Here is a 27,162-nt window from a genome sequence, read left to right as displayed (position 1 = left end):
CATCCACAGGACATGGGATTAGGGCTTGACTCAGTTCATAATTGCTTTATAGTTTTGACCTAAAGATCTAATTATAGGAAAAGTAAATAGCATAATCACTGCCAATTACATGAGATATCAATTTATGTTTATATTGTTGGGACTGGAAAATGCCCTTGATAAAAAAGGTAGCTTCTCAAACCTCATTGCTGAGCTGTTTAGGACCTGCATAGATGCAAAATAAATAAACAGCGTAAATATAGAAAAGCAAGGAAAAGCCACCAAAACAATTAATGGAGAAATTGAATCCTAATAACCTAGAAATGCTGACGCATTAGGTTGACAGCCATTTACAGTGGGGCCGAGGCTGCTCTGCTAGAACCCAGGGGCTGGCCTAAGTATTTTATTGGGGTTTGTAACATGCTGCTGGATCTCTAGAGAGGAGACTAGTCTAGAGTGGCCCCCCTGGCTTCTTGAAAGCACCCCGATTCTCATCCCCCATGCTCAGTACTGAGTGGACTTCTAGGGTGCACAGGCTAGAGTCCCTCAGCATCCCCCAGTAAATTAAATGCAAACAGGCACCTCGCTCTGCCACCCCAGAGGGCTGCCTTGTCCTGTCCAGGGGTGTCCAGCCAGCCGTTCCATCTCTGGGGGCATTACCCATTTGCAGCCTGGTTTTCTCCCCAGGAAGCAAACAGGTTTTTGCTTCAGCTGGTAGAGAGTTTTTGATCGAACTTTGTAGCAGTAGAATTATGGAGATTGCTCATTTGAATTTCAAGAAATGAGGTGATCTGCAAGCAAGGGCTGCTCTCTGTCTGGAATGTCGTCCCCCGGCTCCGTGGTCAGTGGCCAAATGCGGCCAGGATGTTGGTGGCTTTTATGAGTGGCGTTTATGCCTGTGTGGAGGCCCGGGGAGGAGCGAATCGTCCCGTTTGGAGGCAGAGGAAACCGGAGAGGCCCTTAAACTGCACAGGTATCCAGTCGCGTTCATTATTCATGCTGTGCCGCTTCCACCTCAGCGTGTGAGTAGGCCTGGGACCCCGACAAGGCAGGGAGGGACACCCCAACGAGGAGGAAGGGGAACCCCAATAGGGGGGAGGGGGAACCACCAACAGGGGAGAGGGGCACTCCAAAAGCAGGGAGGGGCACCCCAACAGGGGGTGGGAGATCCCAGTGAGGGGGGAGAGGAACCCCAGTGAGAGGGGAGGAGATCCCAATGAGGGGGAAGGGGAACCCCAGCCAGGGGTGGGGGCACCTGATGAGGGGGAAAGGGCACCCCAGTGAGGGGGAAGGGAACACTCACGCGTGGGCCTTGGGGAGTCAAAGGAGATGCCGACATCTGCTCTAAAATGAGCTCAAATAGAGGGTTCCTGGAATGCATGAGATATAGGCTCCCTGCTGGGAGGGGGCAGTTGAAGGGTTGGGGCTGTCAGCCCTCACCTCTGGGCTCTGTAGTTTAAGTAGATTGCTTTCCCCTGGGGAGGGGCCGGGAGGGAGGGAGGGGTGAGAGGCAGTTTTGTAGGGAGGTACTCTTTTTCTTTTTGTTGGTTTATCAAGGTTTTATTTTAAAAGCAAAAATCACATGCAATTCTTACCCATTTTTAGAATCCCTTATTGTGGTCACATATACATCGCAGCATTTCCCACTGTCACACTTTCGTGTGTGTGATTCCACGCTGCTAATCACATTCGCAATATTGTGCTCCCATCACCACCCTCCATTATCAAAACTTTTCCTCCAGTCTACTTTCTGCCTCTATGTGTTTGCATTTTCTATTTTCATAAAAGTGGAATCACAGTATTTGGCCTTTTGCATCGGGCTTATTTCACTCAACATGGTGACTTCAGGGTTCATTGGTGTACGAATATCTGTTTGAGTCCCTGTTTCCTGTTCCTTTGGACGTACACCTAGACATGGCATTGCAAGATATGTAGTAATTGCTTGTTTAACTCTCTGAAGAACCAGCAAACCATTTTCCACAGCGTCTGCACCACTTTACGTTCCTGCCAGCAGTGCATGAGGGTTCCTCTTTCTCCACATCTGTATTTTTCTTGTTTTTAATGATAGCCATCCTAGTGGGTGTGAAACGAGTGCAGAGAGGCTTGAAAATGAGATTTGAGTGGCATGGAGACCCTTCCTCCGGGAACCTGTAAGTGGGACAGCAGTTGTGTTGGTGGTGGTGGTATCACAGTGAGAATAAGAAAAAGTGGAGAGTTGCTATGCACTGAGTACCTGGCATGTCCCGTAACCCTCCCCTCAGCAGCCCAACAAGAGGGAGGCATTTTAGACCCGAGTCGACAGGCCAGGAAGCCAAGCTGCGGATACCGTGACTCTCCCGGAGCCAGGCAGCGGGACGTGGCAGGGCTGGGATTATACGGCCTCATAGCCACCTTCTCCCTTTTATTTTGGGCTGTCTTTGGATGGATCAGAAAGATTCTGGTACTTAACTCTGCACTGAGTCCTCGGTCCCTTTCCATTTACTTTAGGGCTCAAATGTGACCTTCCCTGGGCCAGCCAGAGAATCAGCCACTGGCCAGATCCTTCCCAGTGTGCTTTTTGTACGTGTGTTAAGGACTCCAGATGGCAAAGCTCACGTCACTGATCACGTTCTGAACATCAGCGCTAGGGGATTGGTTAGCGAGGGGCTGGCATGCTTTGGTACCCTACCTGGCTGGTGTCCCTGTCACCCGCTCTCGTCTCTGACCCTGCAGCTCGCCTGCTGCCCTCATCACCTGCGCACGGCTGCCCACTCCTGGCCCCCAGGGGTGAGGACACATCCATGTGGGGAGCAGATCCCCCTCTGGAAGGGTCAGGAAACCCCAACTTCTCAGGTCCACGGAGACACTGGCAGTCCCCACCCAGAGGAAGCTGGCGCGAGCTGAGAGAACCCTGGGAGGCAAATTTGGCTTATTTCCTTTGGTGGGGAAATGAATATATACTGTACTGCATTTTTGTAAGGGGCAGGTCTGTGTAATCAGGAAGTCCGTCAGACGGCAGAGTAGGCCCTCACAACGGGGGCGAACGAACCTCCTCCCCTTGGGGGTTGCCGTCCCTGCTGGGGTGAGGCTCTTCAGAAGGTCCTTTGGCAAGAGCAGAAGTGGGGGGACCCCACAGCTTTTCACTGGGTCTCTCAGGAAGAACACTGAAGAAAACTTCACACCAAGCTCCCCCCGTTTGGCGACCCTAAGAATCTTCCCCACTCAGGAGAGCATCCGCAGTGGCGAGGCCACGTGGCCCCCGTGGGGTGGGAGGGCTGATCTCTCAGGGTTGTCTCGGTGTTTGGGTGGTCAGAGCCGGTCACAGGGTCTCTGGGCAGGATGTTCTTGCCCCCCCCCACCCCGATACCTGACCCTGGAGGTGCAGGGAGCTGGTCTCGTGCACTGTCACAGGAGAGAGGCGGGGGCCCTAAGAGAGGGACCTTCCCATCCCTAGCTAGAACTCTTGTTTTATGGAGGCCCCTGACATACTGTAAAAGGGACCCGGTGTCCTGAGACTCGGGGCGCTCTCCTGAGCTGTCCCCGGGTTGGGGCTCCCCACCCCTCAGCCGGAGCTGCCCTCCCACTTTCGTCAGCCCAGAGCCTTCGTGGCCCCCCTGGTGCCTTTCCCGTGACCCCTCCCCTGCTCCCACAGAGGAGAACCACCCGGGGCCACTCCCACGAGTGTTCGGAATTTAGCATTTTACTACCCATAGTATCCTCTGCTATTTCCTGATTTATTTCTGTGTGGGAAATAGTGGCCCCATAATAAACTTCGCCCACAGCTTCAGGAGCACTGACTGTGGTGCAGTAGGCATAGAACCAAGATGCCAGGTGGCTTCTCTGATCCATCAGATGTCAATGAATTTTTATTTCGTTAAAGCAACACACACAGAGTTCACAAAGATGTAGCTTGGAAACAGCGAGTCTCCAGTGCCAGTCTCTTCATCGCCACCCCCTCGCTCTCCTCAGGGGCAACACTTTAGATGGTTATCCTGATGTTTAAGGCCCTATTTCTAAGTAATGATGCTTATACTGCTATTTCCATAATCCGTGGACTTCTTGTGAGATGAAAGTTCAGCTTTCTTATAACCCTCCCTTTATTCTCTTATCACATTTTTAATATGTTAATGGTCATATTTTATGACTATTAAATATTCATTGCAGAGCCAAGTATCCCATGATTCCATTTCCATTCTTTTGCCAAGTTTGACTTTATAGGGGTTAATGTTTTCTTGTTTTTTCACTTATTTGCTTCTTAACTATCCTGATTTTCTTCCTGGTGTCCTACATTTTAGCTCTGTCAGAAATCCATCAATTTTATTTCCCAAGAGGTCACATGTGTGCATTGATCTGTCGGTTCCGCAGTTTTCTAGTTTGGATGGGTTGCTCTCTAGTCCGGCTTCAGAGCTGCCCTTTTAGAATAAATTCTCCACTTTTTGAATAGGACTCCTGATCCTAGATCCTTCATCTCTTTCTTGGTTAATCTCTCATTTTGGTGAAATACATGCTCCTCCAGTAACTTCCAGATTAGGTTAAAAATCATCTTCCCTCTGAATTTTGAAGGCCTCATTTCAGTCTCTTAACTTCCAGTCTTGCTGCTAAGGGTGTGATGCTGTTCTGATGCTGAGAACTTGGTGGCTTCTCTTTTCTTCTCTGGAAGTTTTAATGAGTTTCTTGATCATTTTCGTCTCTGGTGTCATGAGGATATATTTGGATTGGATGTTTTTACATTTGTTGTCCTACTTGGTGGGACTTGGCCATCTGCCTGCTTGAAAATGTCGTATTATTCCATCAGTCGTTTTCCCCATCCCTCTGTTGGGGTTCCTTTTCTAGGGTGTTAGAGGATGCCTGGGGCTTTTAGATTGAGTTTTCAATTTCCTTATCTTTTGTCTCCTTATTGTGTGGATACCCTTTATGAAAGATTTCCTTGTCTTTATCTTCAGTCCTTCCATCGAGTTTTTAATTGCAACTAATATGTCAATGTCCGAGAAACCTCCCCGCATCTCTAATCATTCATTTTGTCCAGCAGTCTATTTTGTTTTGTGAATATAATGATTTTCCTTTATCCCTCTGTGAACATTAATTATAGTTTTTATCCAAGTGTGTGCATGTGAGTGTGCGTGTGCAAGCCTCAGGGTGCAGTGAGTTGTGAACAGTAATTATAGTTTTTTATCTGATGGTGTGCATGTGAGTGTGCACGTGCGTGTGTGAGCCTCAGGGTGGAGTGAGTTGTGAACAGTAATTATAGTTTTTTATCTGATTGTGTGCATGTGAGTGTGCACGTGCGTGTGTGAGCCTCAGGGTGGAGGGAGTTGTGAACAGTAATTATAGTTTTTTATCTGAGTGTGTGCATGTGAGTGTGCACGTGCGTGTGTGAGCCTCGGGGTGAAGCAAGTTGTGAGCAGTAATTATAGTTTTTTATCTGATTGTGTGCATGTGAGCGTGCACGTGCGTGTGTGAGCCTCAGGGTGGAGTGAGTTGTGAACAGTAATTATAGTTTTTTATCTGATTGTGTGCATGTGAGCGTGCACGTGCGTGTGTGAGCCTCAGGGTGGAGTGAGTTGTGAACAGTAATTATAGTTTTTTATCTGATGGTGTGCATGTGAGTGTGCATGTGCGTGTGTGAGCCTCAGGGTGGAGTGAGTTGTGAACAGTAATTATAGTTTTTATCTGATTGTGTGCATGTGAGTGTTGCACGTGCGTGTGTGAGCCTCAGGGTGCAGTGAGTTGTGAACAGTGATTATGGTTTATCTGAGTGAGTTGCCACAAAGGTCTGTCGTGGGAGCACAGGTTTAGGGCATGACACCACCTTCCGGCAAATGACCTCTTTGTTGCTCCCACAGCACCAAGAGCCTAAAAAGAGCAAGGGAAGAGAGCTCTCCGTGGCCAGTCTTCTGGGGTGCCCCAGACTGCTTGGGTTGGGTCAGTAGATGTCAGTCCTGCACGCCCCACCCATGTCATGTCAGAGAAGAGAGATAAATCTTTACTGTTTGAGTGTGGTTTTTATTGGGGGGAGGGGGCTTGCCACTCAGAATCCCTGCCTCGATTCGCATCTGGGGCTTGTTCCCAGTTTCTGGGTTTAAGATCTGGCCAGGCCTCTTCCTTAGACTTAACATCTCCCCAGGCTGCGGAACAGAATGGCCACTCGGTGGGGTCCATGACGTCCCCAGACAAGGAGGTGGGGCAGGTGAGCATCTTGGTTGAAACATTATTTTACTCCCTTCTCCTCTCGCACAGCCTGCCTCCTACCCACCAAACACAAGCCAGAGATGCCACATTGCAGTACCTCCTGAGTGTGAATTCTGAACCCACCGGCCAGGCTTCTCTGCCACTTCTCAGACCTTCTTCACCCTTCCGTGGTGCTCAGAGTTTTGCCCAGCTCTTGTCATGGAGTCATGCTCCAGGACCCCTGAGTCCCCAGGGAGGCCACTGGCAGCCGGTGTGACCCTCTGTGGACGGCGCCCCTGTGTGTCTTCCAGGATAAGGGCCACCTGTGCTGCGGCTTGCCCAGCCTTGGAGATTTCCTTCTTCTTGGCTGGTTTTCCCAACTGTCTCACCACTACAGTTGGCCATGTGGTATTTGAGAGGCTGCAGAAGGAACCCCACACTTGGGATGGGGATTGTCTCACCACTACAGTTGGCCATGTGGTATTTGAGAGGCTGCAGAAGGAACCCCACACTTGGGATGGGGATTGATTCTGTTGGGTCTGCATGAATGGACAGTGCCTTCTCTTTCCTTTATTTTGAGAACATGGCTGGACCTTGTCTGGGGTAGGGGTTAGGAAACATCCTAGCAGATTGTGAACAAAAGTGCTTGACTTGTAGACCTGCTGCCCTGCATCACCCTGCTGGCGTGTATTGAGACGGATACAGCCATGAAGCACCTGTCCTCTGGGGCACTGTCTCAGATCCCCAGGGCAAGGAAAAGGAGGGTTTCCAGGGGGGCACGTAACTCAGCATGTGGAGTTGATCAAGGCTGGAGGTAACTGAGGCGATTGATTCTGGCCCTCCACTGCCCACACTTCCTGTACCATCTGGATGGCTTCCTGCATGATCCCGGAGAAGGTGTGTGGGGCCCTTTGAGGGGGGAGGCAGATGGCAAGGTGTCTGGAGAGGGGCTGCAGCCCCAGCTGGGAGGGCTTGCTCTGCATTGCCCTTTACCCTCCAGTCCCCACACCCAGAGCCCAGCCTATTTCTGGAATCCTAGAGCTACAGTTCAGGCAAGCGTGCCCCCATGCCTGGCTGTTCCTGTAAGAGCTGAGGAAGTTTGCCGAGCCTTGACTTTCCCCATCTCTCCTCTGTGACAGTCCAGCCATTTGGAAGATTAATGAGCTTACCTGACCCCAGGGCCCGCCAGGCCTCCTGGGTGAATGTATTAGTTAGGGGTTCTCTAGGGAAACAGAATCAATGAGAGGTATCTATGACTATAAAATTTATAAAAGTGACTCACGCAACTGTGGGTATGCATGAGTCCAAATTCTGTAGGGCAGTCAGCAAACTGTCAACTCCAAGGAAGATGTGCGATGAACTCCTCAGGAAACAAACCAGCAACTTCGTCGAACTCCTCAGGAAATGAACTGGGATCCTCGACGAACGTGTTCGATGAACTCAGGAAACAAACCAGCAACTTCGACGAATTCCTCAGGAAACGCTTCGCTGGGCAGCCGAAGAATAAGTGAAGGTCCTCTATCTGTCTCACTTATAAGTCTTCGACTGATTAATTGGATTAAATCCAGCCAATTGGATTCTCTCATTGTGGAAGACACACCCTTTGGTGCATCATCAGTCACAGCTGCAGTCAATTGACTGATGATTTAATAAACCAGCCTGTTGGTTTATTAACCAGCCACAAACGTCCTCGCAGCAATTGTTAGGCCAGTGCTTGCTTGACCAGACAGCTGGGTACCATCACCTGGCCCAGTTGACACATGAACCTAACCATCACAGTGAACATGCCCCAGAATGCCACTGCCACCCCTCCCCTGCCCATGCCCCGACCCCAGCCCAGACCTACGTCCAGGGGCACTTGGGGAGCTGCAGTGATGCTCAAAGAGCCCAAAGTTAGCACAGACTCATGCCAGAGCCCTTTCCTTTCAGTGAGGCCACAGCATCCGGAATGGCTGACATTTCCACGGGTTCTTGTAGGATGTGGCCATAGCAGTGAAAACCCAAAGTGTCCTGCCCTTCGAGACACTGCAGGGGCATGCAGCAAGCCTTCTGAGCCGCAGTCAGCCGAGAAGGTAGGACGGCGCTGACCGGTTCCGTGTTTCACCCGAGAGCTGGTGCAGACTGGCAGGTGACTTCCTCCTGGCCCGGGAGCTCCTCTTCGCAGGGCTTGGGGGCCCTCCGTTGCATCACAGACTCTGGTTTTTCCAGAGTGAATTTGGGGTCCCAGGAGGAAATGACATGGTCTCACAAACAGCCCCCAAACTTGGAAGGGACTGGCAGAATTTGAAAGATGAGCTTCAAAAATGGCTGTTATGGGCTATGAGGAAGGTAGCTGCCCCTTCAATGCCGTTTTTCTTCTTAAGAAATTGCCTCTGCAATTTAGTCTTGAAAAGTGTTCCAGTTTGCTAATGCTGCCCTTTTGCAAAACACCAGAAATGGATTGGCTTTTATAAAAGGAGTTTAAAGTTACAGTCTTCAGGCCATGAAGTGTCCAAGGTAAGGCATCAACAAAGGGTACCTTCACTGAAGGATGGCCAGTGGCGTCCGGAAAACCTCTGTTAGCTGGGAAGACACATGACTGGTGTCTGCTTGCTCCCAGGTTGTGTTTCGAAATGGCGTTCTCCAAAATGTTGCTCTTGGGGCGTTTTGTCCTCTCTTAGCTGCAGCTCTTCTCAAAATGTCACTCACAGTTGCTCTCTGGTCCTTCTGTCTGCAAATTCCTTTCTAGGACTCCAGTGGTCCAATTAACACCCACCCAGAATGGGCATGGTAACACCTCCATGGAAATTATCTAATCAGAGGTTTCACTCACAGTTGATTGAGTCACATCTCCATGGAAACACTCAATCAAAGGATTCCAATCTAATCAACACTAATACATCTGCCCCCACAAGATAGCATTAAAGAACATGGAATTTGGGGAACATAATACATCCAAACCAGCACAGCAAGTTATTATTTTCTTTGTGTCTCTCCTTGTTGCGAAAAGGACTTGTGGTGCTGCCGTCTCGGGGCTTGCTTTATCATCGTGGAGAGCGCATTACCTGCAGGCCCTGGCACAGACAGAGTCTGCCCTGCTCATGGACCACAAGGGCTCTTCAGACTTCAAGTTGAGGTTTTTCTTTCCCTTCTATTTAGAAAGGGAAAGGTAGATCCTGGCGAGACCCTTAGATCCCCATTTTCTGTTGTTCACTGTGTAGATAAAAGAACTTTTAGTGTAGGGAGAACTGAGGGTAAAGGCTGGGATTCTCCAAACTGGCTTTGACTCAGGATCATCTACAGCTTGGAAGTGAATAGGTTTCTTTCCTTCAAACCATGACTTGGGGAAACAGCCCAGCCACATAATTCTTCTCCAAGGAATAATCCAGAAGCACCCCAAAGGCACATTGCTGGTTTGGTAGGGGACCATAATCAGGTCACCATTTTCCGGGCTCATGAGAAAGTGTGAACAGGTGTGTTTGCTGCAAAATATTTTGAAAGAGAAGAATAGTGGAAAACACTTAATGCCCATTTCTAACCAAAAGTAGTTAGACACATTATGTTTCTCCATGTAATGGAATAGTATGTAAACATTTTTTAAAACGAGGGAGACATGGAAAGATCCCTCATATCATTAAGTTTAAAAAAAGTGGCAAAATAATTACATGCACTGTTACATGTATGTGAAAATATCTGTGTGTATTTACTTTATGTATTCATGTGTGTATGTGATTCAGAAATAGTCCAAAAGCCTTCACCCTGAGCAGTGATTACCTCTGGGAAGTGATTAGGGTGGAGGGACGAGAATTTTTTTTTCACTTTATTTACTTTTAATTGCTTGATTTGGTTACAGCTAAAGATAAAACGGGGTGAGGGGAGGAGGATTTTTCAAAACAGGTTTTGTTCATGGTTGGTAGGTGGGAAGAGGAGCCGCCAGGAAGCACCTTATGGGAAACCCCTTGGTGAACTTGGCATCTGCCTGCATCAGTTTCTCCTGGTCACTTCTTGCCTTTCATTTCCTAATTCCCTGCCTTTCACATATTGGATCATGCCACTTGTCTGTCCTACTGTTACATGCTCCTGTCCATTTACTTGTGGCTTGTAAAAAATTAGCGTTGCAAAAAATGAGCATTGCAAATACCCACCCTATGATGTAGCTCACCAAAGATGACTTTGCCTACAAAAGGGGTGGAGCATCCCAGTTAGGGAGACTTACTTACAGTGAGAAGTTTGACAGGTGTTGACTAGGAAAGGTTATTTTGTTTGCTTTCTGCTTTGTTGTTACTATTTTTTCTGTCTGTTTTCCTTCTGGATGTTTTTTGCAGGTGCCTTGTCAGAGCCATCTGAAAGATATTCATCTCTTCCTCCCTCTTTGCCCTTTCTTCATTTCTACGTGCTCATGTCTGAGAAGGGAATACAGGGTTTGATTAGCAAACAGGGCCTGTTAAGCAGGTTCCTTATTGTTTGACACGGACAGGAAACCTGAGATAATGAACCAGTTTGTGCAGCCTTGGCTTTGGACACTGGTTGTTTTTACATCTTCTCAACAGAAATTTAATCAAGAGGTCAGATGAGGCGATTCACCTGCTTATTCACAGTTTATATGTCGCTATTAAAAGTCTGCTGAATGTTGACAATTTTTTCTTCGTGGACTATTTCATTCTTTCTGAGTGAGCACAGTTGGTGCATGAGTGTTGATCTGGGAAGATTTCAGTCCCTCGTATGGCTCTCCTTGTTGCAGTGCACATTCTCTGCCTGCTGCGAGTGAGGTTTACTAAGCACCGTCAGCCATTTAAAACTTCTGTTTAAGTGGCACTGACCATGCTGCACCTTATTAGTAAAAGATGCTGCTTCATTGATCAGTGTTTATGAAATTGACTGTTAATGAGCTTGATCAGCTTTCTGTGCTTGCTTATTTATGATAGGTCCTCTTCTTTGAATTGTCCCTTAGAGCCTGTGCCTACATAATAGGCTAAACCATATGAAATCACCATGTCTGTGGTCAAATATTGGCAATTTCATACGGCCCATTCTAATAACTTTAGGAGCTTAATGTTTTTCGTGCTTTAATAACATTTTTCTGACTATGAAACTGTTCTATGTGTTCTAAAAATTTTGAGATATATAAAAATATATTAAATAGGAAATGCAAATGTGTAACACCACCAAAACATTTTGTACCATTTTGGTGTATTACTGTTTTTTTCTTTTTAAATAAACTTTCCCCAAGGAATAATCCAGAAATACCCCAAAGTTGCAGAACCTTCTTGATAAAATTGTTCTAAGGCATAAATGAATTACTACATGTAAAGTGACCAGTATTAGCTATTATAATCGTAAGCAGTTTCTATCTTGCCTCCATATTTTAGCAACCGCACTTCCCATGCTATTAAATACTCTCCCGAAATGTAACTTGAAGACTATTTAATATTCTGCCACATAAATACACCATAATTCAGAGAACTGTTCTTTTGTTGAATAGTTTAGGTTGTTTTCTTCTCTACCCTTATGTAAATAATGCTCTAATGAGCTCTTATGTTTGTCTACAGCTCCGTTCCTTGTAATATATTTCCATCAGTGAAATTACTTGGACAGGTAGTAAAAATATTTTAAAGTTTCTTGATAAATAGGCAAAGTACTCTCCAGAAATGTTTACCGGTTGGCACTTCCTCCAGCAGTGTGAGATTCCCCTTCCTCAGATAGCCTCGGTTAGCATCAAAGGTTTTAAGCAATCTTGATAATTTGACAGTCACAAGTAGTATCTCTTTGTTTCACTTTGAACATTTTGGATGATTATTAACCATATGTTTTGCTTCTTTTGTGGTTTTTTAACATCCTCAGGGGGACCCGTGATGCCCTTTTCCCATACACCCAACCTCTGCCCTGTGCTGAGGCCACTGCCGTGGCTTATTGGGACTTTGTAAGGGTGAGCAATAAAAGCGTCATGTTTTTCTTTTTGCCCCTGGCACATCCAGCCTGCTATGGGATGGACAAAGAAGAGGACCACTATGTGTCGCGGCTCAGGGAGGTCTACAACAGCTGTGACACCACCGGGACGGGCTTCCTGGACCGAGAGGAGCTGACCCAGCTTGGCCAAAAGCTCCACCTGGAACAGCAGCTACCCGTCCTTCTGCAAACGCTTCTCGGGAATGACCACTTTGCCAGGGTGGGTATTTGATTTCATTATCATAAGGAAAAGCACTGAGCGCTCCAGTTGGCTTATAGTGGACATTTCATAAATGACAGATGAATAAGGTATTTGCCAAGGGAAGGGGATTAGAAGTGGAATGGTGTTTTTCTTTCTGTGGGAATCTTAATTGCAGAGTAAGTTTCCATAAAGAATACTTTTTTTAGAGTAGTGACTTCCAGAGGCATCTTCTTTCTTCCCTTCTTCCCTTCCTCCTTCCCTCCCGGCCTCCCTTCCTCCCTTCTTCCCTCTCTCCCTCTCTTTCTTTTGTTCTTTCCCAGAAAAACTTTTTAATGATTTGTCTCTGGGAGGAGGTAATGGGTGATGTGAAGGTGACAAAAACACCAGGTTGGATCTGCGAGTAAGTAACACACTAAATCATTCTGAGAAAGATAGCTTCAGAGCTTGAAATTCATCAACAGCCAGACAGAATAAATGAAAATTAGTGTTACAAAAATAAAAAGACACCTGTGCTCAGAGGCATCCTGCAACTTCATCTAAGCCAGAGAGAAAACAAATGAACTCACAGAGTTATTTTCTCTCCAATGATGATCTAGAACCCAAATCACAACCTATTTTCATAATGGAAACACTAAAAAGTCCTCTCCTTGTTCCTACTTCTTAAATGTGCCCAGATATTAACATGTTAGGGCTAAAAACAGTGCCTCTTATCTCGATGACCACCTCCAAATCCAGGAAGTTACCTTTACTTTAAAGAAAGCTCATTTTTCCACCTGACTTGATAAAACACTTTTCATTTGAATGAATAAAGTCCAGCCTTTAAAATTTCCTGAATTGGCACTTGGGTAAAAAGAAACAAAGAGACAATACAACAAAAGCCTCATTTCTGGCATGGGGCGCTAGCCCAGGTGAGTTGGATCCTTACTTCCCCAAAGAACTGATTCATCAGTGCTTTAGCCACGTCCGTTTGCAGCCTGATGTCAGCTTGATAGGTGCTGTAACTGGCTCTTAGAGAGTTACGCCTCAAACTGACCACTTTTTTCTCCATCTGTATTCCACTCCTGCCTCCTCCCCCCTTTTTTTTATGGACTTCAGAATCAGATGTGGTGTTTTCTTTAAATGTAATTTTATTGGAATATATTTACACACCATACAATCCATCCAAAGTATACAATCAATGGTTCACATTATCCTCACGTTTGTGTATTCATCACTGATCATTTTTATAACATTTGCATTTTGTAACATTTGTATTACTCCAGAAAAATAAATGAAAAGAAAAAAGAAGACTGAAACATCCCATACCCCTTACCCCCACCCCTTAGCAATCCCGTAGTATTGCGCTCTTCCCAATTTTCAGACTAAAGATAAAGGTAGGTTAACTAAGACAGTGTAGTATTGCCACAGATAGATATATAGATCAGTGGAGCAGAATAAATCATCTAGAAATAGATTCATACAAACATGGGCAACTGACTTGTTTTTGCTTTTGTTTTGTTTTGTTTTGCTATTTAGTTATACAATCATTAGCAAAGATCGGGGCTATTGGATTACAGCTCAACAATTTCTGGTATTTCCTTCTAGCTATTCTAATATACTAGAAACTAAAAAGAAATATCTATGTGATGAGTCAGTAGTCATAATCATTTAATAAATCCTAATTTCTCAGTTACACCTCCCTCTCATTTAATCATTCTCTTAATCTTCAGGAATATCTGTGCAATGATCATTCTAAGTTCTTCATGCTGGAAAGCGGTGTTGACCTCATGGGGTAGAGGAATGAGACTGGTTGATGTTTTTGGAGAGACTGGTACCTCTGGATTTCAGGGTTTATCTGACATACGAACAATTTGGAAGTCCTAAGTTTCTGAAAAAATAAACTTAATAGGTAAAACATTTATAGTCTTAGATAGAGCCAGGGTATTCTTTAGGGTTTTCAGGAATACTGTTGGTTGGGGCTTGGCATACTGTGGCAATTTACAACATCTGGATGAGGCTTGCATAAGAGTAGCCTTCAGGATGACCTCACGACTCTATTTGAAAATCGAATGTGTTTTTGATAGATAATGGTCTGGCCTCTCTCAGGGTCACCTGTAATTCCATTTAGGGCTTGGATGAGCAAAAGACACACTTGTGGAAAATCGACAGTCTGGTTATTTAGGCTTTATAAACAACTGTTCAGGTTTTCGTGGTATTTTTTTTACAGTTCAGAAATTCAAAACCAAAACAATAACTTTTGTGCCCAGATTCAAATTGTGGACTCCACTGAACGAGCAAACCATACCATTCCCAAGACTTTCTTCCCTTTTATTTTGTATGTGCAGGAATGGTATAATATTTAAAAACATTAAATCATGACAGGGAAAAAAGAATCAATCATTGGAACACGAGCAAGGAAAAAATTAACTTGGGTAACTTGAAATTTCTGACTTCCACTGTGTCACGTGCATCCTGAAAAGCAGATGTGGCAGCTTGGAAGATTCTTCTCGCACATTTGGAGAGAGGAATGTTAGAATAAGAAACAGACACCTACAAGCAATATAGGAGTCTGGCCTTTTAAATTAACACTCCCACTTGGCAGAGCTGTGTGCACACATCTGTGTGCATGTCCCAACCCCATTTTGTCTTACGGCTATGAATTTCTGTTCCCAAAAAAGCAAGCCAGGTTCTGTAATAAATTACGATTTGTGAGAAACAGAGTTGGGAGAGCCAGGGAGGTGGGCATCCAGAGGTGCTGGGGACATGCATGGCCCTAACCCGACAGACCAAGGGGTGCTGTGGGCAGAACCACCTCTCGGAAAGTGCCTGGGGGGGGGGGGGAGGTGAGACGGTGAAGAGGTGAGAATCACCGTGCTGAAATGAACCAGGGTTGTGTTTGGTCCATTGATATCTCTTCTTCCCATTAGTGCTCTTGAGTCTGACCTGAAGTTACCCTTTCTTTCCTTTCCATATTTCCAAGCAGCGCTCACACCAGCTGATGTCTGTAGGGGTCCTGCATTTGCCTCCATCAGTTGATACTGTCTCCTCCATCATGGCTGGGGTGGCTTACTACTTCTCTTTTCAGAGCTCTTGTTGCTCCTCACCTTTGTCCTACAGACAGGCAGAGCTCACACAGCTCTCATTTAGGCAGAACATTCTGTAGATATTTTAAAGGAAGCAGGTATCAAGCTAGAAATATCCAGATAGTCGTTCCTGTTTTCTACAACAGAAAGCAAATGGTGGGGATTTCAGGAAGAGTGTGCCGGTTTGAATGTATTATGTTCCCCCAAACGCCGTTATCTTTGATGTAATCTTGTATGGGCAGAGGTATCAGTGTTGATTAGATTGTAATTCTTTGAGTGTTTCCATGGAGATGTGCCCCACCCAACTGTGGATGATGACTCTGATTGGATAATTTCCATGGAAGTGTTACCCCACCCTTCAGGGTGGGTCTAAATTAAATCACTGGAGCCATATAAATGAGCTGACAAACAGAAGGAACTCAGTGCAGCTGAGAGTGACATTTTGAAGAGGAGCTAAAGCCAAGAGGGACACTTTGAAGAAAGCACAGGAGCTGCAGATGAGAGAGAGTTTGAAGACAGCTGTTGAAAGCAGACTCTTGCTCTGGAGAAGCTAAGAGAGGACAGCTACCCCAAGTGCAACTAAGAGTAACATTTTTGAGGTACTGCAGCCTAAAGAGGAACGTCCTGGGAGAAAGCCATTTTGAAACCAGAAGTTTGGAGCAGATGCCAGCCACGTGCCTTCCCAGCTAACAGAGGTTTTCCGGACACCACTGGCCATCCTCCAGTGAAGGTACCCGATTGCTCTTGTGTTACCTTGGACACTTTATGGCCTTAAGACTGTAACTGTGTAACCAAATAAACCCCCTTTTATAAAAGCCAATCCATCTCTGGTGTTTTACATTCTGGGAGCATTAGCAAACTAGAACAAAGTGTCAGTGAAAATCAAGATAATTCTTTCATCCTGGAAAATGGCTTGGTTTTTGAGTTCAAATACCAAGTATCCAGGTGCCTTGTAATAAATAACATATATGACACTGTATGAATGTTAGTGCTTAATATAGTAATTCAGTTGTAGAAATGAAGAAATAACATTACAGATTTTGAATTAAGAGAGTAAGTTTTGAATGCTATGAGAATATGTTTGTTTTTAATTCCTATTTACTGTTAACGAGACATTATTGAGGTCTGGTTTCAAGCCAGGAAGTTAATGTGACCTAAAATTCTTGTGACTTTGTAGGGAATTTCCATGCCCATTTTATGTTTCTTTGCCAGTGGTAAGAATTGAACGTCAAGTGCTTTAAATTTGGGCAGGTAGAGAATTTTCCTCTTGAAAAGAAATGGCTTTTAAAGTAGTGTTATTGAAAATAACTTTATAGGTGAAAGTGACCGTAGAAATCATAGGGACTTCAGAGCATGAGATCCATCCCCATCATTTTGTGATGAGCAAGTCTGATCATTCAGAGATGTGAGAGCCTGTCTTACTAGGTCAAACACCTAATGCTGTGGGTTGCTTTTCCCCTTCTTTTATGAGATGTGAAGGAGATAAGGACACAAGGAAACATACAAGCACAGTCAAAATGATAAACTAAAATGGTACTGTTCTAGTTTGCTAATGTTGCCGGGATGCAAAACACCAGAAATGAATTGGCTTTTATTAAGAGGGTTTATTTGGTTACACAGTTACAGTCTTAAGGCCATAAAGTGTCCAAGGTAACACATCAGTAATTGTGTACCTTAACTGGAGGATGACCAGTGGTGTCCAGAAAACCTCTCTTAGCTGGGAAGGCACGTGGCTGGCATCTGCTCTGGAGTTCTAGTTTCAAAATGGCTTTCCACCAGGACGTTCCACTCTAGGCTTCAGCTTCTCTCCAAAATGTCACTCTCAGTTGCTCTTGGGGCATTTGTCCTCTCTTAGCTTCTCTGGAGCAAAAGTCTGCTTTCAGTGGCCATCTTCAAATTGTCTCTCATCTGCAGCTTCTCTCTCTCAGCCCCTGTGCAGTCTTCAAAGTGTCCCCCTTGGCTGTGGCTCCGCTTCAAAATGTCACTCTCAGCTGCACTGAGTTCCTTCTGTTTGTCAGCTCATTTATATGGCTCCAGTGATTTAATTTAGACCCACCCTGATTGGGTGGGGTAACACCTCCATGGAAATTATCCAATCAGAGTCATCACCCACATTTGGGTGTGGCACATCTCCATGAAAACACTCAAAGAATTACAGTCTAATCAACACTGAAGACACAAGATTACATCAAAGATATTTGCATTTGGGGGGACATAATTCATTCAAACTGGCACGGGTACCAAACTTGGCCATCAGATTCCACTGCTGTTTGATGGATAGAAGAAAGTCGACTGATGATTATTATCAGACACAAAAGAAATCTATGATTTAGTTCACGCAAATTGCCATTTATTTATGCAGTCATTTATTCAACAAGTATTTTTTGAGTACTTATTATGTGCTAGGCAACATCCAGATGCTGTGGATGCAAAGAAAGGATTTCTCTCTTTATGTGTAATGAAATGCATGTAAGGTTATTGATTGCAGCATTTGTGTGAAACAGCAGAAGATTGAAACAGACTTTTCAATATGGGTTTGGGTAAATAAATTTGGTAGATCCATATGGTGAGATCTTATACAGCCCTCAAAACAATTGAAGAGGCTTTAGACATTCCAATAGTGTCATATTAGCAAACTCAGGCCAGCTGTCCACTGAGGACTACCAAAAAAGTGGAACAAAGTAGTAAACACAAAAATTTTGAAAGCATTAAAGAGCAGATAAGAGTGAGACATTACCAGTCCAAAAATCTATAAGTCAAGAACCCAGGGAAGTAATCCCAGCACAGAAAAATGCACTTTCTCTGAGAATATTTTTTTATCTTAAATAAGCAGCTGTGAAATTGATCTGTGGTTGTTGGAGGCCTCACACGGCCAGGGAGATGTATATCAAAACCCAGGCTAACCCAAGGTAGAAAGTCTTGTGAACCAACCCCAAATTTAAGGGAGAAGCCTAAGGGGTAATACTTTTATGGTGAGGTTGAACTGCAGGTGAATCAGCCATTGTGTCTTTTTGAAGTCTGGGCTGTGTCTCCTTAGTAGTCTAGGGAACCTCAAGCTTTGCACTTAGATTTAAGATAGCACTTCATGGATAATGCAAAAATAAAAAATAAAGTCCTCTCTTGAGGAAAGTGTCATCATCTGATCCTGAAATTATTCCTAAGTTGTAGTCAAACAATGACCACCACCCAACAAAGAAGAATAAGGTGAGGAGAATGGACCACCCCTAGAACATCAAAAAGGAATGCAGCCCTGCTGATATCTTGATTTTCAGCCCAGTGAGACACATTTTGGACTTTTAATGCCCAGAAACATCCAAAGCCTCTCTGGGACAGGAACAATGTCATCTTTATATTCTCGTCATTTAAGGCAGTTCTGGGCACAGAGTAGGCATGCACTAATGGTTTCCTAAACTGATGATTATTAGAATATTTGGACTGGTTAGATTCATCTCAGAAACTTAAAAAACATCTCAAGTCAATGCCTGAGCCACAGACCTATTAAATATCAATCTTGGGACTTCCAGGAAAGATGGCAGAGTAGGGAGCACCAAAATTCAGCCCTCCATCAAAAAATTGCCTGAAATAACTATTTTAAAACTTCAGAAGCCATAAGAACACTGTTCAGCATCCAGGGAAGAGCAGGAGGAAGAGGCAGATAAAATACAGTAAAGAACTGTAAACTTCTCTCTCAGCACAAGTGGCTACCAGCACCAATCCATAACTCCCGCAGCAAGCCACCGTGGGATCCAGTCCCTAGCTGGCTGCTGGTGACAGAGGGTGATATATAAATCCTCTTCTCCAAGAACGGGGCGGACATGGCCAATCACTGATCATGGCTTTTGATTAGCGAATTCGGATTGCTGGGTTCCAGCTCTAAGGCTGCTATTGTTTCAAACCACCCAGGATAGGGGTGGAGGCAGTGGAGATTTAAAGACACAGTGCTTTCTCAGGCCAGTTAGCTGAAGAGCTGCTTTTGCTGGGAAGGCCAGGAAGGCTCAGCTTTGGGGACCCATTGGAAAAGCTTTTGGAGCCCTTCCTGATCACATCTCTAGGGCATTTTGGAGCCCATTTGTGCCCACTTCATGGGTCCCTTGCCCCATTTTGGCTGGGAAAGACTGATCTTGGAAAGTCCTCTCCAGGGTGATCCTCCTCCCAGAGTTTGCCCTTCAAGCAAAAGCACCGTGAGACAATGAGAGGAATGTAAAAATCTATAAGGCAGACAGTCTGGGACAAAAGCCTGCTGGCATCAAATACACAGGAGAAGAAGGTCTGTGTCCTGAGTAAAAGAGGGGATAGCCAAACTCCTGTAAACAGGGCACTCAAAAACTACCAAGTAAAAGCCCAGGACAAGACACAGGCCCAGAAAAACAGGGAAAACCCTGTACACTGTATTCACCTTGGGCAGACTTTCCTGATCGGAGGGCTGAAGCTTAAGAAAATCTGGTTAAAACACTAAGAAACAGACATCTCAGAGAGTAAACCCCAGAGTTAACATTTTAAATATTAAAGTGTACAGTGTGCAAGAAAAGAGTACAAGAGAAACAAAGAAACAGGAAATGAAAGCCTATCCAAAGGAAGAGGATAAAAAAAGAGAAAACACCAATAAAGAAGATGAGAATGCGGACATGCTAAACAATGCCTTTAAAAATATGTTCTTAAAAATGCTCAAGGAGATGAAGGAAAATACAGAAAGAGAACTAAAGGAGATCATGAAAACAATGAATGAGCAATATGAGAGTCTTATTAAAGAGACAGAAATTAGAAATTTTTAAAAGGAACCAAGCAGAACTACTGGAGTTGAAGTCACAATAACTGAAATGAAAAATGCCCAGGAGGGTTTTGAGAGAAGAATGGAGCTGACAGAAGACAAAATCAGTGAACTTGAGGACAAGAGTGTTGCAGTGAGTCAGGCTGAGAAGCAGAAAGAAAAAACAAATATTAAAAGCAAAAATAGCCTGATAGTTATGGGACACCATCGAGTACACCAATATAAACATAATGGGAGTCCCAGAAGAGAAGAAAGAGAGAAAGGGGATTAAGGAATAGTCAAAGAAATAATGACAGAAAACTTCACAAACTTAGCAAAAGACGTGAATATTCACAACCAAGAAGCTCACAGAACACCAAACAGGATAAACATGAAGGAAAATATACCTCATCACATATTGATTACACTATCGAATGCAAAGGACAAGGAGAAAGTTCTGAAAGCTGCAAGAGAAAAGCAACATATTATATAAAAGGAGTCTCATTTACATTGAGTGCTGGTTTCTCATCAGAAACCATGGAGGCAAGAAGGCAGTGGGTTGAAATACTTAAGTGCTGAAGGATAACAACTGCCAGCCAAGAATTTTATATACAGTGAGACTCTCTTTCAAAAATGAGGAAGAGATAAAGACATTCTCAGATAAACAAAAGCTGAGGCAGTTCATCACCACTAGCCCCGCCCTACAAGCAATACTAAAGGGAATGCTTCAGACTGAAAGGAAAAGACACTAGATAGTGGTTTAAAGCAGCAAAAAAAAAATGAAGATCTGTGGTAAAAGTAAACATTTGGGTAATTATAAAAAAAAAAAAAAGAAGAAGAAGAAGGTATACAAACAAGATAGGATGAGCAGGAACCAGTAGAAACAACAGGATATGGGAGCAGATCCAAAAAAAAAAGTAAGATGTTGGAATTATTGGGCACAAAGTATAAAACACCTGTGGTTACTATGTTAGAAGTGTAAGACAAACTTGAAAATATCTACAGAGAAGTAGGAACTGTCTGTTGATAAAAAAGTGATGAAACAAATCCAAACAAAGAATTAAATAGAACTTCTAGAACTGAACAATATGATAACCAAAATTACAAATCATGCTGGAAGAGTTTAACAGCAGTTTAGACACAGATGAAAGAGCATTCACCATCTGGAATCATCCAGAATGTAGCATGAAGATGTAAGAAGAGAAGGTAAGGATAAAGTGAGACATTTCCAACATCCCTTTAATTGGAGTCCCCAGGGGGAAGAAGTGAATGGGGCATCATTTGAAGAGATAATAGCTGAAAATAAATTTAGAAGAGAGTGAAGCATAATCATTGGAATTCCAAAAGCCCATAGAATTTTGAGCAGAACAAAGAAAAAGAAAGCCACACTTGGCCATATTGTTGTGAAAATAAGAGAAAACAAAGACATCTTAAAAACAGTTAGAGACGGGTACACTGGACCCCCTGTATTTTGTTTTGTGACTGCAGGTGAATCTGTAATTATCTAAAAATGAAAAGTTTAATAATAAAAATAATAATGAAGCTAGAGACAAAAGACATATCCTGCAGATGAGTCACAGTTGGATTGGCAGCTGACTTTTCAGATGCGACAAGGGAAGCTAGTAGAACGACACCTTCAGTGTGCAGGAAGACAGTAACCCGCCAACTCGAATTTCATACCCAGGAAAAATATCTCCCAAGAATAAAACTGAAAGAAAAACATTTCAGACAAACTGTAAGAGAGTTTAGCACCACCATACCCAACATGAAGGACATTCTAAAGGGTGGAAAATTATCCCAGGTTGAAGGTCAGAGATGCAAGAAATGAAAAATATGAATAATTCTAAATGAACATTGACTTTATAAAAAAAAATTGTGGGATGGTTAGAATATATAGAATTTAAAATATATGATAACAGAGGCATAAAATTTAGGAGTGTGGTAAATGGAGTTAACGTGTACACAGGCTTTGTACTGGCATGGAAGAGGGTAAAGGTATTGATTAATAGTAAACATGCATAAGCTCAAGATGCATGTTGGAATTTCTAGGATAAACAGTAAAAGAATAGAAGTAGACTTGTAACTCCTGAATTAAGAAAGGGAAAAATGAAATCGTGAAAAGTGATCAGTAAATCCAAAGGGAGGAAAGAAAACAAGCAGGTCAAGTAGAGCAAACAAAATAAAATAGTAGATTTAAATCTAAACTATCAGGATTTACAGTAAATATAAATAGACTACATGTCCCAGTTAAAAGATAAAGATTGTCAGATTGGAAAAAAAATTCAACTATATATCTTCATAAGAGATAAATCTAAATCATAAGGATACAAAAACTTGAAATTAAAAGTTTGGAAAAAAGATATTTCACCTAAATACTAACCAAAAGAAAGCTGGTGTCATTTTTTTGATATTAGAGAAAATGGACATTAAGGTAAAAAGCATTGCTGGAGTAAAAAGGGTTATTATTTTATAAAGATAAAAGCTTCAATTCAACAAGAGGATATAAAGTAGATATCCTGTGACCCAGCAATTCCATTCTTAGGTGTGGACTCTAGAGAAACCCCTTAAAGACACGTGTGCAACAGTGCTCAAAGCGGTCTTGCTTTTTTGTAAAAAATTCAGTTTTATTGAGATATATTCACATACCATACAGTCATCCAGGGCATACAATCAGTTGTTCACAGTGCCATTATATAGTTGTGCATTCATCACCACAATCAATTTTTGAACATTTTCATTACCACGTACAAAAAAGAATAATAAAAGTTAAAAAAGAACACCCAAAACATCCCATATCCACCATCTCTCCCTATTATTCATTTACTTTTGTCCTCATTTTTCTATTCATCTGTCTATACACTGTATAAAGGGAGTGGGAGCCACAAAGTTTTCACAATCACAAGGTCACACTGTTGTAGGCTATATAGTTATACAATCATCTTCAGGAGTAAAGGCTACTGGGTTGCAGTTCAACGGTTTCAGGTATTTCCTTCTAATATTCCAGTACACTAAAAACTAAAAGGGGATGTCTAAATAATGCATAAGAAGAACCTCCAGAATGACCTCTTGATTCCATTTGAGATATCTCAGCCCCTGAAACTTTATTTTCTTAATTTCTCTTCCCCTTTTAGTCAAGAAAGTTTTCTCAATCCCACAATGTCTGTTCCAGGTTCATCCCTGGAAGTCATGTCCCGCGTTGCCAGGGAGATTTACAGCCCTGGGAGTCAAGTCCCATGTCGGGGGAGGGCAGCAAGTTTACCTGCAGAGTTGGTTCTGAGAGAGAGGCCACATCTGAGCAACAAAAGAGGTTCTCTGGGGGTGACCCTTAGGCACAATTTTAAGTAAGCTTAGCCTCTCCTTTGCAGTAACAAGCTTCATAAGGGCAAGCCCCAAGACTGAGGGCTCAGCTTTCTAAATTGATACTTCCTAAAGCTTGTGAGAGTATCATTAATTCTCCACGTGGGGAAAGTTAATATTTCCACATTTTCCCCCAGTCCTTCAAGGGGGCTTTGCAAATACATCTTTATTCTCTGCCCACATTACTCTGGGATGTATCAGGACTTCACACTAATCTGTACAAACCAACCAGATTTCACTCCCTATTCAACATTCCATGTAATTATATTGTTTGAATAAACTAACCGTACAAGTTAAATTATATAGTGTGTTACAAACAATATAGATTTTGCACCTAATAAACATCTTTTCCTTTGGTCTCACACAGAAGTTGAAGTTTTAAAAACACCATCAATATCATCTTTTATCCTTTAGTCTAATTTACCTTAGTCCTAAACAAGTCCATTTCGTTCATATCTCTAATTGAAGTCTGATCTCTTTTTTCATAGTCCTTAACATTTACTATGTGGGATAATGCTGACATTCATAGCGGCTGGACTCTGGCTCTGAATCTGAGGTGTAAAACAGATACCCAAGTTTCCAGGGACTAACCAGGCTATACACAAAGATCTCAGCATCTCAGAATTTAGAAATAATCATTACAAGTAAAGAATATATGTAACTGCTGTAAGAGCTTACAATCGAGGAACCTTTACAGTAAGCCTTCCTCTGATAAGTTTGCTCTCAGACTCAATTCTTGGAGCTTGCGCATTATAGTTAGTCCATATTAGTGAGGCATTATAATGGTTTTCTTTTCATTTCTGGTTTATTTCACTCAACATACTATTCTTACTGTCCATTCACCTCATAACTTCACTCCTTGTGGCGGCTCAATATTCCATTGTATGTATACACTACAGTTTACCATTCTGTTCATCAGTTGGTGTACCCTTAGGCTATCTCCATCCACTGCAAATCATGAATACTGACACTATAAACCCTGCTCTGCAAATATCCATTCCTGTCCCTCTTTTCTGTTCTTCCAAGTATATACTCAATAACCAAGTTGCCAGACCATAAGGCAACCCCATGCTTAGCTTTTTGTGGAACTACCACACTGCCCTCCAGATTGGCTGCACCGTTCTACTTCCCCCACCAACGGTGATTAGGTACATCCCTTTCTCCACATTTACTCCAGCACTTGTATCACTCTATTTTAGATGGTTTTATTCATGCACCGTACATTCCATCCTAAGTAAACAAATAATGGTTCTCTATGTAATCACATAGTTATGCATTCACCATCACTATCTATATAAGAACATTTCCATTTCTTCCACAATAAATGAGGAAGAGGCAAAAAAAAAAAAAAAAAGTAAAAAGAAAGAAAAAATGACAACAAAAAAAGTAACAAAAGAAAAAATAAAATATAATTAAAAAGTCAGACAACACCACCAATGCCAAGAATGCCATAACCCTCCCTTATATTCCCCTCTTATAGACATTTAGCTTTGGTATATCGCCTTTGTTACAATTAATGGAAGCATATTACAAGGTTACTATTAACTATAGACTCTAGTTTGCACTGACTGTGTTTTTTCCCCAGTATCACCCCATGTTTAACACCTTGCAAAATTGACATTCATTTGTTCTCCCTCATGTAAACACGTATTTGTATATTTAATCACAGTCATTTACCACTCTAGGTTTCATTAAGTTGTACATTCCCAGACTTTCTTTTCTATCTTTCCTTCTGGTGTCCTACATACCGCTTAACCTTCCTATTTCAACCATACTCACAGTCATCTTTGTTCAGTGTACTTACATTATTGTGCTAACATTTCCCAATACTGTGCTTTAAACCTTTCTCTCCTATCTTTTCCTATCTGTCTGTAGTGCTCCCTTTAGTATTTCCTGTAGAGTGGGTATCTTGTTCACAAAACTCTCTCATTGTCTGTTTGTCTGGGAATATTTTAAACTCTCCCTCATTTTTGAAGGATAGTTTTGCCAGATATAGAATTCTTGGTTGGCAGTTTTTCTCTTTCAGTACCACTGCCTTCTTGCCTCCATGTTTTCTATTGAGAAATCCACACATAGTCTTATCGAGCTTCCCTTGTATGTGATGGATTGCTTTTCTCTTGCTGCTTTCAGAATTCTGTCTGTCTTTAACATTTGATAATCTGATTATTAAGTGTCTTGGCATAGGTCTATTTAGATCCATTCTGTTTGAGGTATGCTGTGCTTATTGGATCTGTAATTATGTCTTTCATAAGAGATGGGAAATTTTCAGTGATTATTTCCTCCATTATTGTTTCTGCCCTTTTCCCCTTCTCTTCTCCTTCTGGGAAACCTATGACACATATATTCATGTGCTTCATGTTGTCATTCAGTTCCCTGAGCCCCTGCTCATATTTTTCCATTCTTTTCCCTATTTGTTCTTTTGTGTGTAGGATTTCAGATGTCCCATTCTCCAGTTCATGAATCTTTTCTTCTGCCTCTTCAAATCTGCTGTTGTATGTCTCCATTGTGTTTTTCATCTCTTCTATTGCGCCTTTCATTCCCGTAAATTCTGCCAACTGTTTTTTCAAACTTTTGAGATCTTCCTTATGTTTGCCCAGTGTCTTTTTTATGTCCTTTATCTCATTTGCCATATATTTCCTCGACTTGTTGATTTGATTTTTGGATTGATTTAGGTTTGTTTGATTAATAATTAGTTGTTTCAATTCCCGTATCTCAGTTGAAGGGTAAGTTTGTTCCTTTGATTGGGCTATATCTTCCTTTTTCCTAATGTGACTCGTAATTTTTTGTTGTCTGAGCATCTGATTCCTTGATTATCACAATCAGATTTTCCCAGACCAGAAGGGCCCAGGTCTCAGGAGGAAGGTGTGATCAGTAGCAAGTTTCCCTGAGGAGCAGTTTGTCAGTCTTTCCTGTGAGGCTTCTAGACTTGGTGCTTTTTCTATCCTGTCCAGCAGGTGGCACTTGTCAGCCTGCGGCTTTCCACTGGTATAACAAGATGCAGTCCCTTTAATTCTCAGCAGACCTTGTCCTGGCCAGGGGCTGAGGGTATCAGAAGCCAAGTTTAAGTTGTTTTGGGTTTGTTTATTTTCCCCCCAGGCCCTGGGGTCTCAATTCTCTGAGGGAGGTCTGCCACTTGAGCTGGGCCCCACCCCTCTTTTCTTAGGGAAGATACACCCTTTCAGGAGTTATCGTCTACACTTGAATTCCTCTCTCTGGCTCTGTTAACTCTTAGGGAAGATATACCCTTTCAGGAGTTATCTTCTACACTTGAATTCCTCTCTCTGGCTCTGTTAACTCCACCAGTGTGTGTCAGTGATGAAAACTGAAAATGTCTGAGGCTTTCTCTACTGAGCTACTTAGAGTGAGAGGGGGGAGAAAAGGAAAAAAGAAAGCCCCTTTTCAGAGCCAGTCCCCAGCCCCCCAGTTATGCTGGTCAACCGTTTTATTACCCAGTTCTCTGTGCCCCTTTTCTTGGGACACAGCCAATTTCCAGTATTCTGAGCTCAGCTGTCTCCAAAAGCCTCTGTTTTCATTTATTTATATATATATTTTTTCCATGAGCCCTGCCTCCTCTCTGCCAGAGGAACCTCAGGTTTCTTTCCTATTTGCTCCAGGTTTATCTGTGCTTGTAGCTTGTATTCAGTAACCCAAATTTGTTATCTTAAACTGCAGTTGAAGCTTGGTTGAGCTACATTCCCTTGCTCTGGCACAGCAAAGTTTTGAACTCAGTGTGACGTGCCAGT

General features: G+C 43.1%; 1 protein-coding gene across 7 annotated transcripts in view; it reads left to right on the top strand.

Annotated features, from left to right (window-relative positions):
- NINL (ninein like) overlaps window positions 1–27,162 on the top strand; it is a 190,609-nt gene that overhangs the window by 76,229 nt on the left and 87,218 nt on the right. For all 7 annotated transcript variants that reach the window (XM_037811299.1, XM_037811301.1, XM_037811297.1 and 4 more), the window contains one exon: window positions 12,081–12,271. In XM_037811299.1, coding sequence (XP_037667227.1) covers window positions 12,092–12,271 — 180 coding nt within the window. In that variant the 5' untranslated portion in view covers window positions 12,081–12,091. The remainder of the gene's footprint in view (window positions 1–12,080; window positions 12,272–27,162) is intronic.

Source organism: Choloepus didactylus, chromosome 19 (genome assembly GCF_015220235.1).
Source record: "Choloepus didactylus isolate mChoDid1 chromosome 19, mChoDid1.pri, whole genome shotgun sequence".
Taxonomy (NCBI): Eukaryota; Metazoa; Chordata; class Mammalia; order Pilosa; family Megalonychidae; genus Choloepus; species Choloepus didactylus.
This window is presented reverse-complemented; position numbering and strand designations above follow the sequence as displayed.